Raw genomic sequence first — 15,962 nt, forward strand, 5'->3', positions numbered from 1 at the left:
ACAAATGTCCATTGTTGTAAAATGAAAGTTCAGGAATATAAAGGTTACAGTACTCTGAAAACTGTGTCTTTAAAAGTGTTGTGCACTTTATTTCAGAAATGGTTTACAGTAAAATAAATAAAGTGAAGGTGTTTTAACGTGAGTGAGACTATCCCTTCAACTACGACTGCATTTGCTTTAGCTCTGTACAAGTGCTAAGGTGCCAAGTGGAGAGAAAATGTGCTCAAGGTTATTTTCTTACAGCAGACAGTAGAACACACGATTGCAAAGAGTTCCAGTGACACACAGAGGCTCTGCGGGATCACGATCGCCTTATAAAACACATTCAGCTGATCCCATTTCTTCACATATTATTACAGTAAGTGGATATTTACACTCAACAGTTTACAGCTAAGCAACAAAAACACGAAAAGAACTGGAAAAGGAATGTTTACATCCTGTCATGTCTGCAGCACATAGAAACCAAAAGCACCAGGTTCATTTACTGTACAGTGTGTTTCAGTCACTGAGATGATGAATACAAATGTTCCTGTCTGACTGCATGTCCATGAAGCGGTCATGTGATGACAATAAAGAAACTTCCTCACATATTGGCTGTAGTGTTTGATGGCAGTTGTACCTGACTTGTGGAAACGTGCAGGCTAAACCTGAAAACATCCCACAAGAAGGAAAGCAGATTTAAAGCTCCATTAGGATAGTTTTTCACTTTTACATGAACAATTGTGACAGGAAAAGCTTTTCTTTTGATAAAATTGCCACCAGAGCTCCGATGTCCTTTATACATGTTGGTTGTGCAGTAGAACCTCACATTTAAGCCAGCTTTTATCTACGATCAACAGTTTTAACCAAAAATGATCAATCCAGTGTGCAGCTTACAAAACAGCTCTACAAACTTTGCTGCTAGCTGGTGCCATGGTCATATCTGCTAAAAGAGCTAACTCGTGCTATTTTAGCAGTGAGCTTTTGAAGACGAAGGAACTCTTAAAAAAACAAATGTATAATTATAAAAAATGCATTAGTGTTTCAAATAAAGTGAACCTATATTCTCATTTCCAGCTAAATGGTTCGGTTCTAGGACTAGGATGTACTTGAAGAAGGATCCTTGCTCAACTTATAAGGGGCCTTGGTGTAGCCCTTGAGTTCATCCTGTGTTTGAAGTTTTAGCTCACTTTCACCTTCTCTTCTGATTGGCTGCCCCTCCGGACAGCAAGTGGGTGGGGCATCTGCTACCATATTAGGAATACCCTCTCTTACTGACATCATACAGAGCCAGGATCAGTCTAAGACCTGAGCTTTTGTTTAAAGCGATTTTTGTTTTTTTGCACGTACACTGACCTCAGTATTTCACAGTATCATCTTCTTTCGGTTGCTCTCTACAGGAGTTGCCACAGCGAATCGTCTGCCTCCATCTCACCCTATCTCTAGCATCCTCTTGTCACAACAACCCTCTGCATCAATCTTCTTTGTTGTCTTCTTCTTTTCCTCCTGCCAGCAAGCTCCATACTCAGCATCCAGAAAAGGAGGCAATAAAAAGCTAAAGCACTCACCCCCTGACTTGCTGGAGGGGAAAATATATAGTGAGTTCATTCTCTTCCTTACTTTCTCTTGACACTGGAGATGGTAATTTAAAATGAAAAATGAAAGAGACTTTGGGTGCAAACAAGCCATTTCAACACTCCTCTGTGTGCATGGAGACAAATGATCTGTAGTCTTAGCTTTGCCTGGGAGATGTCAATGGAATTACTCAGCAACATCTTCCATTAGCTGCTTTAAATGCCACTTAAACACTTATGCTTACGGACTTAAGAGGAAGGCAGTTTGACCTGTTAGTGAGGATACAAAAAGGAGGCCCTGATATCGACAAAGAGGCTTCTTAATTGGATGTTTAAATCCAGCACTTGATACGAGAAGAGCAACAGAGGCCTGAAATTTGGCCCTCCAGTCACACATGGACACACGACACATAAAGGAAAAATCGATATTTTATACAACAACCCTAACTCTTTTACTTAGATACATTAATTTTCAGTTTGAACAAGTTTGAATAAAAGTTTCCATCTCTCTGTCTTCATCTGCCACTAGACGCCCCAGTTCTGTTTGTTCCACTTTAGCATCAGTTATATCATCGATCCTGGGTTCGGAGAGGCTTCCTACGGTGTTCAAACGACGCATTTCTTTCCTCAGCCGAGTTTGAGAAATTCAAACAGTGACTTTATCTCCTCTGTGAAGCTGTGCTGAGTAAAACTAACTACGTTACTTCCGTTTGTACCACAGCAGCTGACTTATTGTTGATCCTGCCAACAGGTTATGAAGGAGCACAACTACAGCAAACAAAAGAAGCAGGTGGAGATAGAAAACAAAACGAAACAAATGCTCCAGAGACGTTTCTGGACGCTCAAACTGTCCTGAAGACTCCATGAAGTTCAGCACTCTCAGTTGGCTCGAGGCAGGTCAGCCCACCTTCTAAAACCAGCAGTGGCGACTCTCAGCTGCAGCACAGCTGCTCTGACACCAGCAGGGTGTCGTAGCCGTAGATCTCCAGAAGGTGGAGCAGGAAGAGCCTGTCTCCGTGCGGATCCAGGCCCATGGCCCTCACGCTCTCCTGGGTTACGGTGGGGTCGGGGCTTCCTGCCACCTCGCTCAGCGTCTGGAAAATCCTGTTGTTCTGTTCCAGGAAAAACCTCGGGTAGACCAGGCAGACAAGGCAGACGAGTCAGTCACTGAAATCTGTTCAATCTGTTCTTTTTTCCCCCACTATTCATAACAGTAACTGTGGAGAAATCACAAAATCAGCACAAAACGACCCTCTGTGACACGTAATAGCTACCATGAGGATAATAAAGCAGGCTCACTGCCTGTTCACTGTTCTTTCTCTACAATCGTCATAAGATAGAGCCGTGTCTGCTCCGAGTACTGTAGTTAGTCACTAGACCGATTAAATAAACTGCTCTGTACTCACAGAATAAAGAGATCCTCTTCACTGGACACACAGTCTCCATTCTCCTCCTGGGAGTACAGCAGCATCTGTCTGCACATACACACAATTTACAGAGGTTCTCATAAGACAAAGTCATCCCAGCGTGCACACATGCAGGTGCTAGCAGTAAAACGAAAGCCAGGCTAGCAGCCCTGTGAGGCTGTATGTAGGCTTAACATGCTAACCCCACCAGCCAGCAGGTCTGAACCACCAACATTAGCACTAAACGTATAGAGTTAAATCATGACGCTACAGCTGCAAACTGTTTCTCCTGGGTTATCATGTTAACTTTTGCTACATGTAAGTACAGTAGGGGCAGCAGTGGGTCAGTTCTGTGAGCAAAAATGCCGTACGGAGGTCGGAGGTCAGAGGAGAATGTCCAGACTGCTCTGAGCTTACTCAAATATCTGCTGGTCACGACCAAAGTATGCAGAAGAGCATCTCCGTGCACACAATTCATTGAACCTTGAAGCAGATCGGCTCCAGCAGCAGAAGACCGCACCGATAGTCACTCCTGTCAGCTTAATGAAGGTATGCCATGAAAAACTAAGGAAGTTCTGAAGCTAAAAGCGTACTAGCAAGATTTACCAAGTGAAGAAGAATATTTGTAAAAAAAAAAAACCAAAACAAAACTTTTGAGCCTGTTAATGTTTTAAAAAGCAGACTTTAGCCTACCTCTGCTCGGTGAGCTTACGATACTTTTCCCTGTCGGCTGTGCTGAGGCGGAGCAGCGGCTTCAGGCCGTCTCTGTAGGTCTTTACATTCTGGTTATCTACGTACACGTCGTACAGATCCTTCTTCTCCTCAAAGATCTTCTCAGTGGTGCCTAAACATACAAACATGCAGAATCCCTCAAATTTAAGAACATGCTCAGCTCTCCTGGTTACACATCACCCCGACGAGTCTGTTTTTTTAGTGAGGCTTTTTGTTTTTAACAAACGTCAACTTATTTTGAGCATCTACTTACATGCGACATAGGAAAGCTCGTTCTCCAGGGCGCTGATATCAGCCACATTAACGTAGAAGAAGGGCCGGAACTCGGGCACGGCCACGCCCACCCCGGGGATAGAGATGTTTGCCAGGCAACAGCAGCAGTACACTGACGGGGTGGAGGGAGAAATTAGAGAAATGATGCACGAGTGTGGGGGAGACCGAGAGGAGCAGAGCAGGTAATGTGCGCGTGATGTGTGGGCCAACAAAAGCTGCTACAGCTGGAAAGGAACTGTTTGTCCTGTGACGTGAAATCCCCACACCGTGACAGCTTAGTAAACAACAAAGATTTAATTGGCTGATTCTTTTTTTTAAGGACTTGATTAACATTTCTGGAAAGAGACATTTTTCACTACCTTGCTGAGGACCAGATGACAAGCAATAACAGGGAAGTCAACCTTCATCCAGATGTTTCTCACCTCTGTAGCAGACCACACCCACGGGTGGAGGAGAGAAGATGAGGATGCGTCGGCGAAGGAGAGCCAGTTTCCACAGTACCATGATCTGCTCCCCGAAGAAGCGGATGAAGTGGGACATGCAGCCGGCCGGGTGGGTGATCTGCTCCAAATGTATCCAAGTGAAGAAATATGCATTACTGAAGAACAAATAATCATTTAAACTGTTTTAGGAATAAAATGGTCCATCCCACCTTCATCTCGGGATGCATGCTGTGGTTGATTGCTGCACTCCAAGCATTGGCAGGTAACGCAGTGACAACAGCGTCTCCACTAGGGGGCAGAAGTGCTCTCTTGTCCTCATAGAAGGCCTCAAGGTGAGAGTAGTGGCCCGGGGACTGAAGCTGGAGCCTAGAGAAAGTTAACAATGGCATCCAAAAAAAAGAGGTAAAAAACAAACAAAAACAGCGGGTTAATAAGAAGAAATGCAGATACCATATGATCAGTCTAACAGACACCGTCTCAAATCAGTTCACTACTCTGTGTCTGCACAGATGGTGCTGCTCAGCCCATCAGCTAATTAAGTTAAAACGCAAACACTGTTCATCAGAGCGAGCCGTGATTTCAAAATAAAATGTGGAACACATAACTCTCGCTCATTAGTGCAGCGGTGTTGTTAAACAAATGATCATCTGCAGGGTTTTGTTACACAAATGAATTTCTGTACGGCCCTTAAATCATGCTTTAATGTGGCTCAAATTCCCATCAATATGCGGTGGACTGGACGTCAGTCTGAGGGAAAGAAAATGCTACCAAAAAGTCTCAATAACTAACTTAAAGCTGCCAAATGAAAGCTATTCACATTTTTTTCAGGACTTACTTTCCAAGTAGTATCAACCTTAGTCTAGCACATCAGTATAAATAGAGCCCTGAAATCAATATTTGGTGATTTAAAAGTCTGACATCTTGATATTTCAGACAATATCTTTTTCTTTCACACATGAAAGAAATAAAAGCTATCTAAAACACTTGTTATGTTCAGTGATTTATTAACTTGTTTACCCTACTCTGCTCAGATCAGCTGATTATTTAATTTGTAGTGTTGTTGGTGGCAGGAACCTCTGTAAAATGAAGTCACTGCAGAAATGCTAAAATCTGTAGTCCGTCAACTGGTAACTTTATCATGCACTCATCTGGTCTACATCAGCTAGCTGGTGTTATCTGATAACTTAGCACCTGCCTCAGCTGCACCAGACAAAATGATAATGCTGACGCTTACCAGGGGTAGTGGGTGAAGTTAGGGCAACTGCATCCATTTTTTATATACAGTCTATGAATTTCATTGAGTTTTCACTGATAAACTAGATTAGAACAGCAATGTAATATATTCAGTTTTAACATTAATAAACTGCATTAAACTCTTACTCTGTGCTACCAAAAGCTACCATTCTGTCAAAAAAAGGGGGAAAGTCACGCTAGCTCATTTCTTTTTTTCCCAATATGCAGCTTACTCCTCATGGATTTGAGCTAAACTTTAAGTTTATCATGTTTCTTAACTCCTGAACCTCAGAAATGATTTAATATTGTCTTTTTTTTTTTTTTAATTTTATTTCTTCCAAATTAGAAACTAAAATTACCAAATGCTCCTTTTTGGCCTGATAAATCTTTTTTGTTATTGTTGTTGTAAACCTACTGTGGATTCATTTTCTGTGACTCAACTAGTCAAACAGTAATTTCAGCAATGAATCTTATTATAGGCCTCAAAGGTTAACTTCATCACACAGGGTAAGTACTTATCAAGTAGCTGTTTGTGCTTAATCTCAAATCAAGGTAGAATTCTAGTCGCTCTGGCTCCACTGTCGGGTTTTACTACAAGATAAAGGGTCACATTTATCACCTGTAAATGTTTTTAATGTGTTTTGTGTTGCAGTGGGAGTTGCTTAGAGTTTTCAGGCTGCAGTTACTCTATGCCATGACACAATTTCATTCATCGCACCTTTCTTTTTTTTAGCTTTGCCCTGCAAAACTAATGAGTTCCACAAGCTGCGAGTGCAAAGAGAAAACAAATAACAGAACATGTCTAAAAAAGCAGTGAGATCGAGCGAGTGAGGGGGGGAAATGGGATAAACTCTTTGCAAATTGCTAAATATCTTAATTGCCTTCTGACCAGCAAGAGAGGCCATTGTGTAAGAAACAGACGACTACAATGGCAGTCAGCAGATGGGGAATGTGGTGTGAGCTATGTTGGAATTGGTGAGTAAAGAGCATGACCGCTGCATGACTGGAGGCCAGGAGAGGCCAGGGTGTGGGAACTGTGGAAAGAGAAAGAGAGGACTGTCAGGGAAAGCAGGGAGAAAGAGAGTCCGAGAACAGAGGGAGACGTGTTCGAGGAGCTGCTGAGGAGGAAGTATGGCACGGCTTGGGATGAGGCACTGGAGTAAAAGGGCCTGTGCACACCACTAGTAACAATAAAGGGAAGTGAAGTGTTGTCTGGAGGAATGTGCTTCTTTTCAGAGAAAACAGGAAGCATGGAAAGTGCGAGCTGTTACTGTCTTCTGTTGCATGTAGAGCTCTCACTTATTTGTATAGAAGAGATCGAGCGATTCTGAGCGGTGGAAGTAAAACGGCGCCGCCTGCTCCTCCACGTTGTCCTTAACCCCAAACTGCTCCCTGTGCAGCTGCTCGACAGCAAACACACCAGTCTGCACCAGGTGTGTCTGTGTGCTAAGGGTGTTCCCACTAGCCAAGTTTGCACACCCACATCAGGCAGAAATTTCTTATGATTACATCTTTTCAGACTTGTTTCAGCACAGAAAGGAAACATGGACACTGAATGCTCACTGTTAAGCTACTGATTTTTTTTTTGGTGATTAATGAAATAATGATATACAGAAATGATCGTTTAGCCTTTAGTCTCAGTGTCACTGCTCTTCTGCAGCTCCTTACCATCTGCCTGATTGACATTAAATATTAAATCTAGTAGGTCTGATGTCTAAAATGTCTCAAAACTGCACTGTGTGATAACAATGAGAGGTGAACTATAAGCGATAAGACTGTACGGGATACACTGGTACAGATCACATGACAGAGGATCAACAAGGAAGCCTGGTTCTGTGCCAATTTAGTCTTTGTGCACGTGGACTGAGGGTATCTCTGTTCAGAGCATGTTGCACAGCACTCTACTCTGCACAACTGCACAGATTAACAGTGAAGAGAGGTGAAAATTAGCACTTCATTGTTGCCAAGCACAAGATTCAATTCCACATACCAAAAATAGCTGTAGAGACACTGATGTTGTCTCTTTGTAGGACACTTACGGTGTGTTCATCTTTTTAAACTGTTTGTTATTCTAGTGAGCAAAAATATTCAACTCAGAATTGGCAAAAATCTGCCATTTTCTTAATGCTACATTTGGCTGTGAATAATCATACTGACCCAGGGTGAGTCTAATCTCTAATAAAGACACAATATAACAATAAACATTTATCGATCAATGAATAACTCATTGCAGTTTTTTCAAAATGGAAGATTTGCTGAATTTATGACTTCTCACTATCTTATCGATTGATCTCAGCACTGAGAGAAACACTGACTTGAAACATGGACATTTAAACATCTGATCTGAGATCAGGACATACGTATTCTCTGGGAGAAGACATGTGGTCTGATCAAAACCTTCTTCTGATATATTTATCCTTTCATTTATCTGGATTATTAACAAGTGGCCAAAAAGAACCTACAGTACTGCGTACTCATTTCTTTATAGTTTTTTTTAAAGAACAACTGGTAATAGGTGCAGGAATTTATTGTAACATCCAATCATAAAAGGAAATAATTTATATAATACAAATTCTTGATTGAAAGTCAATATTTGGTATGCCCACCTTTATTCTTTAGCCTGAACTCTCTAAGGTAAGCTTTCTTATCATTTGTTTAATTAGTCATCTCGAATTTGAAAATGTTGACACTGACCTTGAGTCCAGTTCTTGTTTAATCTCTGCCTGAGACAGAGATTTCTGACAGCCACCCTAATGAGGCTTCAGTGAACAGATCGACTGCAGGTCCAGGAACATGTCTCAGGTCCTGTGTTACTGGATTTTTGCCTATTTCTTGAGGACATGACTTTCAGATTCTGTTTGTCTGCTGCATTTAGTTTTTAGCCCGGTCACTTCTTCTCCTATCCTTCACTTATCCAGTTTCCTCAGATTTTTTTAAGGACGCATTGCACACAGTGCCATGATATGCCAAATTTTCAGCTAATGACCCTTTGTGATTGACTTAGTTTGCAAACTTATTTCAAGCTTATCTTTGGCATTTTTGTAGCTTCAACAAAAGAAATGTGAACAAAATATGTGTTATGTGACGTGCTGCTGATAACAAAAGTATCTGAAGATGGGTGTTATGCTTAGACAAAACTCTGGTTAATCTGTTTAGATAGTTGAGTAATTAAAAGTGTCAAGTGGCTTAAAAACATTCCCCTGAAACGGTTGGGTACAAGGACTAAAAATGAGTTAAAAAGCAGTGAAACTCCAAAGGAAATGTGTTGAAAGACCTTCAGAAACCCTGCAGAACTATTGTTTAAGCAGACATTAAAAAATCACAAGTCTGGCTATTAGGAAGAAAAAAAACAGAGGGGGGGGGAGGCTCAAGACTTTTAATCAACACTGCATTCAGTCACTACAGGTAATTACATGTTGTGTACAAGTAACATTAATTGAGGTGTACCACAGGGTTCCATTTTAGGTCCTTTTAAATTTTCAAACCAGTTTTCTAAGAGTTCAACTTGAACAGTCGACTAAAATGAAAGTCAACTCTTTTCATCATAAACAAAAAGTCACTCACTCACTGGCCTTAAACCAGTTCAAAATAGGCATCACATAACTCCAATTTCCACTGTCTTTGAAAAAGCTTCCTTTGCATTTTGTGTCCGTTCGGTAGGGGTTTTATATTTCTCTCAACTGTAGCTTGATGTTCATCTTATTTTGTTGGCATTACTGTTTTTGAAGTATTCTCTATTCAAAATATTATGAAAGCTAGAAAAATACATGCACACCCCTACCAAAGAAAGGGGATAGGTGCTGGGCCAAAAACAGATAGGAAAACAGCCCCCCCTCCCCGCCCCCTGCTTGCACACTGCAGGGATAATTACATTGTTAATTCATGTGCACTTTGGGTAAACTTCTGTTGCTTTTAAACATGCAATATAAATAAAAGTGACCCACAATTCCCAAAAATATGCTATTTTCTATTTTTTTACTAAAAAACTAAAAAGTACGCTCAGTTGGTTGGTCTAAATGTTTCATTGATAGAAAGTCATAGATCTTGATGAGCAGAGCTCTCCATTGTACAAGCTCAGTGCTCTTACCTGACCTGGTGCTCCAGGAAGCTCATGTAGCGGTAGAGCAGGGTGTAGGAGGGAGACAGGATCCCAACTGACTTCATCCTCGCCCCCCTCTCCACCGTGCTCTCCACTGCCATGTTTGCAAAGCAGGCGAGGCCAAAGTAGCAGCCCTTACGGAAGTAGCTGTGGAAAGAGGGGAGAGGAACACAGATGAGGCCGTGAGTCATGAAAAAGCAAAGATGCTGCCAGATGGCTGTTCCTTTTTTTTTTTTTTTTTGTCAGGCAACACTTTCCTCGGCTCTGTCCTGCCAGGATGAGGACATGGGGGTGCATCCTAGTACTTAAAATTAGCGACTCGGCTGTGTAAGAGTGTAAGAGACACAGATACTGATCCTTACATGAAGTCTGTGCTGACTCGGTGGGAGCCACTGGCAATAGCTTTGAACTCCACTCCCTCCAGGTCCATGTCTTTGGGCAGACACCACTCCAGCATGTTTCCTATCACACCCAAACAGCACAGAGACAATAATAATGATAAAACTTGAATAAATGGATATAGGCCGATACAGGAACAGACAGTGTGTTTTCAGGAGTCCAACTATATTCCCTGGAATTCATTACTTGTTGGTTGACGCAGCTGAGCAAATATGAGCTGACAGGAGCTGAGAAACCGAAGGTGACTCAGCCAGTGTGCCTTTCAATCCCATCATGAGATCTCTGCGTAAGAGTTTCTGCTGAAATATGAGCTGATCAGTGCTTAATATGAAGTTGCAGGTGTCTGTCATCCACGAAGAAAAGATGCTTTACCGACAGCTGGTAGTGACTCCAAGTGTTTAACTTTGACTCTCATGCAGTGCCAGCCCGTTCTCACTCCCGAGGCGTAACATGCCGACGTTTTGTCACGTCCCGCGGCGTTCCTGAGGAACGCGAAAGGAGACCTTCGGCGTTCTTATGGTACGCGGCGGGTTATGGCTGAAATCCAGTGCAATGACGGTCTCGTGGTAATAGACGTTCCAACCCTGTATTGGAGTGAGAACGTGTTGGCAGTGCTAGGTGTATGGACCAGATGTTACTCAAGGGTCTTGCTAAGAATGGAAAGTCAAAGTAATTTTACAAACATCTGGTTTTGCTTTGATCTATGATCTATGGGTGTGGATGCACAACTAACATCCGGGAAGAATTATCCTAAAATCCAAATTTTGTCTAAACATTCTCACAGCATCCTACAGCATTATTATAGGTGGAATAATAAAATCCCTGTACACTGAGCCTGGGTGTGCCTGAGGTTTGTTCCTGTTAAAAGGGAGTTTTTCCTTCCCACTGTTGCCAAGTGCTTGCTCATAGGGGGTCGTCTGATTGTTGGGGTCTCTGCTATAAAGCAGCTTGAGGCACCTGTTGCAGTAATTTGATGCTATATGACTAAAATTGAATTATATTGAATTCTGTCTAGGACCCGGTGCACCTTAGGACACTGACACTTTCCAGGAACACATTTGCCCAAATAACACATCCACATACCAGATACAAATACGAGAGAAATTACTTAGCAATGAAAACCACGAACACTTGCCCACAACGACAATACAGCAATTCTGTGATGCTCAATATATTGCATGATAATTTAAATCAAAATTCATAAGCATATTTGCAATAAACTGCTTTATTTACTAACATGAGCACATATGAGCTCAGGGACTGAACCTTCAAGTACAAACTAATGATGATTTTTTTTCATGCGTCCATCTGCTTCTGTGTTATTATGTTTCATTTCGATGTAAGGAATGAGTCATAAAACGGCGCTTCATCTCGTATCTGACATCAAATGCTGTGTATCAGAAAACAACCTTGATGAAGAACTCGTGTTATATAACTTCAGTTCAGTGCCTTTTCCAAAAAAACATTATAAAGTATTAAAATTTGATATTTGCAGAGTACCGCAAGGTCCAGAGGACACATATATTTCTATAACTTAAGGAGGAGAAATATATGTATTTATTCACCATGTTGTTTGTCTGTATACGTGTTATTATTTTCCAATTATAACGGTATATCAGTTCAATTAATTAGCTCTACTTTGCTGTTCCTCACTGTCTGCCATTTTTCCATTATTAACCTTTTTATCCAGTACAAATTTTTTCACTTCAGTTCCCTTCGCTCTCATTCATCTGATAAGTGCTGCCAATGGGAGTCACGCCGAAGTGAGTCTGCCCACATAGCAAGCAGGTCTGGCCCGGATCTGGTATCAAGCCGGCACTGCTGGCTGACTTCTGGCATGATAAGACGTATGTCATCCAGATATGGGCCAGGTCTGGCAATGATGCCACTGTTTATGCGATGGCATGCCACATCTGGCCCGATTGTGGTTTGGTGCATGTGGCCCAAGCCCATAGAAAACAGGTCTAGCCCGGATCTGGCATCAAGCTGGCACTTCTGACTGACTGGTGTCATGGCAGAGTGTATGTCAACCAGATGTGGGCCAGGTCTGGCAATGATGGCACTATTTATGTTCCTGTTTTCCTATTTTAGTTAGAAGACCCAAATGCCATGTTGCAATACTATACTCCTATGGTAGCCAACTTTCAAATGCAGGGTTGACAGGCACTATATAAGAATCAGTCCATTCACTGTGTGAACAGAGTTTTGTCATGTTACTTTTGCACTGTTTTGCATGTTCTGGCACATGTTGTTTTTACATGGCTTGATTACACATTAGGCTGACATCTGGGGCCAGAGCTGAAACTATTCTGAGCCAGCACAGGGCCAGCAGCAGTGTGTCTACAACTGGCCCGTGGCTGCACACAACTTAGACATGGCCCACATACCGCAAAGAATGACGGCCCTTTGGTGACCCAGATCAGGTTTGCCAGAGTAGTCCGCATATGGGCCAGCACAGGACCACCAGTGTGTCTGCAACTGGCCTTGTGCTGGCCCATGTGTGGGCCACATCTGTCAAACCAGATCTGGGCCACCAAAGGGCCGTCATTCTTTGCGGTATGTGGGCCATGTGTAAGCACACTGTGTGGGGCCAGATCCGGGCCATACCAATTTTGCATTGTGGGTGGTAGGTCAAACCGGCACGGGGAATCCTTTAATTTCACTGGTGTAGTGTATAGATACCTGTGTCACAAGAAAATATATATATACAGATCGATATTTTAACAATGTTACAGTAATGTGCATAGAAGCTTTAAGAAAGAAATCATGGTAAATAATCATAATAACTCCCCCAGTAACTTTGCTTTGTTTGATATGTGATGAATAATGAATAACACTCAAAATATGAGCAATGACAAAAATAAATATATTCACTGTAAGTAACTGTATATGTATGTGTAAATAATTTCATCTTACAAATAATGATTTTGATTATTTCATATAAAAATGTCTGTGAAGGTTCTCAGTCATCCAGGTCATCGTAGTCAAAGGAGCTTGCAAAGAAAAGCGTCTGGACTTCTTTAAGTTGTTTGAAGACGTTTCACCTCTCATCCGAGAAGCTTCTTCAGTTCTAAGGTCAAATGGTGGGGAGTCCCAGATTTAAACCTAGTGGGAGAATATCCCCCCACAGAGGGACAAAAGGACCCCCTGATGATCCTCTAATCGCCTGAGCCAAGGTGTGAAAATGGGTGTGGGTCCCAATCAGTGGTGCATGCTGTACAGTGCAGCGAGGAATGCCCAGACCTCTACATTGGAGAGACCAAACAGCCACTTCACAAGCGTATGGCACGACATAGAAGAGCCACCTCCACAGGACAAGACTCAGCAGTCCATCTGCATCTTAAGGATAAAGGTCACTCTTTCGAGGATGCCAATGTTCACATTTTGGACAGAGAGGACAGATGGTTTGAAAGAGGAGTGAAAGAAGCCATCTATGTCCACTGTGAGCGACCATCTTTGAACAGAGGCGGTGGTTTACGACACCAACTGTCTGCCATCTAAAATCCAGTTTTGAGTTCCCTCCCCAGACGCCTTAACGCCCACTCACATCCTGGGCCATCCGACCTCAGGAATTCGCATGATAAGGTGGGGCCAGGTTTCACAATGAGCTCACCCGAAACCCTGGCTGATTGGGACCCACACCCGCTTTCACACCTTGGCTCAGGCGATTAGAGGATCATCAGGGGGTCCTTTTGTCCCTCTGCGGGGGGAAACTCCCATTAGGTTTAAATCTGGGACTCCCCACCATTTGACCTTAGAACTGAAGAAGCTTCTCGGATGAGAGGTGAAACGTCTTCAAACAACTTAAAGAAGTCCAGACGCTTTTCTTCGCAAGCTCCTTTGACTTCATATAAAAATATTTGCCATTATATTATGTTGTGACAACTCCACCATTATAAGACACTATACTTCTATATTGATGCATCCTTCCTTTATAAACATATCTGGGTGGCGTTCGACTTAGAAGGGCACTGATGTTTCTAAGTAGTGGTTAAAGAAGAATTTGTCCAATGTGCTGCTGCTCGTTTGATCTCGGTTTTCTTTTAAAATCCTACAAATGAACATCTTTTGTGTCATCCTGTGTTTATCATACCACAGACTAGACTCCTTAACAGAATGATGTAACTGGAAATTATATTGTGGAGATAAAAATGCATTATCACGTGGTTCCAGCAATAAGCAAGCATGTGGGATCGGGTCATGAGTGGCCTGGAAGTCCACGGTAACACTGATGAGTGGGAACTGGGAACTGGTTCAGCTTCAGCTTATCTGGTAGCTTGCTGGTTTCTAATTGAGGTCTTTCAGTGAAGCCCCTGTGACACAGGTACTTATGATTCTTTTCGTCAAATCTAGAAAATAAAACTGCTCATCACACCATGCTCATGGTCTTCACTCAACCAGACACTGCAAAATCATAAAGTGGCCAGCTCCACCCTGTAGGGAATATCCTGCACTGCATGCCTCCAAAGCATCATCATGAAGCCTTAAATCCAGTGAATCGTAACCTGATCTCCTCCTTCCTAAGTAACTGTTTCATAGTGGGTTCGCCCCTGTCTTTAACATATCTGTCATTAAAAATGTATGGCTCTACTGTGCATAAAGCACCAGCTGATTGATTTTCTACCACAGCACTCTTCCTGACATTTTGTCATGGCTTATTCTGCCACTAGGCTTGCAGAAGATGTCGTGCCTTTAGATAATGTCTCCAAACTACTGTTGCAGGTCAGAAAAAGCCACACCTGTGGTGGTCTGCAGACTTGGTCATTCTGAGCGTCAGACACAACACTTAAAGCTGCATCTGTTATTCTGACCTGTCTATAAGCTGATCATTGCCCTTCTTTTAAAGCCTGCCTGTATTTGTTTTTATAAGGTTAAATAAATTCCATATAAGTACATTTGATGTCCCACCTGATCTGGTATTGAATGTAACCACAAACACCGACACTATCTGGTCCTTTTCTTCCCATTTCACCATCCTGTCTTCTAGCGACACCTCCCTCGGTCCTGTATCCGAGAGATGCTCCTCCTTGTCGGGTGGCAGCGCTTCGTCTGTACCCGCCAGATCGCTGGAGGTCGCGGGCGGGGCGCTGCAGCCGTCTGCGTTGGAGACAGACCTGCTGGCAATGGGACCCCCCGGTCCGCTGCTCCACCCAAACCCGGGCGCGGAGCATCCTAAGGCACGGCTGTTGGAGGGACTCGACAGTCGTTCCTTCGTCGGAGAAGTACCTCCGGTCTTCTCCGCGGACGGAACCTCTTCCCAGTCTAGCAAAGGGGCTCGGTCCGACCGCTCCACCATCCTGGCGGTCCCGCCTCAGTCTCACCGCGGATTTGTAAATGATGTCTCAGCCGACAGTGACCAGGTCCATTCGTGGATAACTAGAACTCAGAGCAATTTCTTCACAGCGAAGTTACTCCTAATTCATAACGGCTATTCATAACGGCTGCATCTCGCTTTAAATAAACACTACGTATTAGCAGCTTGAAAGTCTAGCTTTAAAATCTTTCCAGTATCTGGTGATCATAAATTTGATGCTGTTCAGAGAGGGCAACTCCTTCGTCTAATGCGAGTTGCGTTCAAAACTCTTCGCAATTTTATTTGTCACATTCCCTTAGCTGAGACTGGCTTCAAAACAGTTAGGAACGCGACTGCTTTTTGTCTTCTTGAATGTAGCCTGCGCTTTAACGTCTTCTTTTCGCCTGCCGCACTTTCGATCACTACGATTATATTTTTATAAAGCAGCGCAGCCAATACGACACATTTTATAGTAATATTTTTTTTTATAAACGGTCAAATTATTAATTTATTAGCCAGAGTTACTGAAGT

At 42.7% G+C, this 15,962-nt stretch overlaps 1 protein-coding gene across 1 annotated transcript; it reads right to left on the reverse strand.

The window, feature by feature from the left end:
- Positions 1–62: 62 nt before the first annotated feature.
- Positions 63–15,793, reverse strand: LOC146369051 (DENN domain-containing protein 11-like). Its single transcript, XM_084909229.1, has 9 exons — positions 15,047–15,793; positions 10,102–10,201; positions 9,728–9,886; positions 4,617–4,773; positions 4,387–4,525; positions 3,945–4,076; positions 3,653–3,803; positions 2,960–3,028; positions 63–2,681 (listed from the first exon to the last, which is right to left on the reverse strand). The coding sequence occupies exons 1-9, from the start codon at positions 15,432–15,434 to the stop codon at positions 2,486–2,488; spliced, it is 1,491 nt and encodes a 496-aa protein (XP_084765355.1). The 5' UTR covers positions 15,435–15,793; the 3' UTR covers positions 63–2,485.
- Positions 15,794–15,962: the final 169 nt, after the last annotated feature.

The sequence above is a fragment of the Perissodus microlepis genome, chromosome 17 (genome assembly GCF_051167445.1).
Source record: "Perissodus microlepis isolate ML-2025 ecotype Zambia chromosome 17, ASM5116744v1, whole genome shotgun sequence".
Lineage (NCBI taxonomy): Eukaryota > Metazoa > Chordata > Actinopteri > Cichliformes > Cichlidae > Perissodus > Perissodus microlepis.

Excerpts from the sequence above, each read along its gene's own strand:
- LOC146369051 (XM_084909229.1), bottom strand. The coding sequence starts at position 15,434 with ATGGTGGAGCGGTCGGACCGAGCCCCTTTGCTAGACTGGGAAGAGGTT. Across the intron at positions 4,526-4,616 it reads GCATGCATCCCGAGATGAAG|ATCACCCACCCGGCCGGCTG; the intron begins GTGGGATGGACC and ends CATTTGGAGCAG. Across the intron at positions 3,029-3,652 it reads CGTAAGCTCACCGAGCAGAG|ACAGATGCTGCTGTACTCCC; the intron begins GTAGGCTAAAGT and ends GTGTATGTGCAG.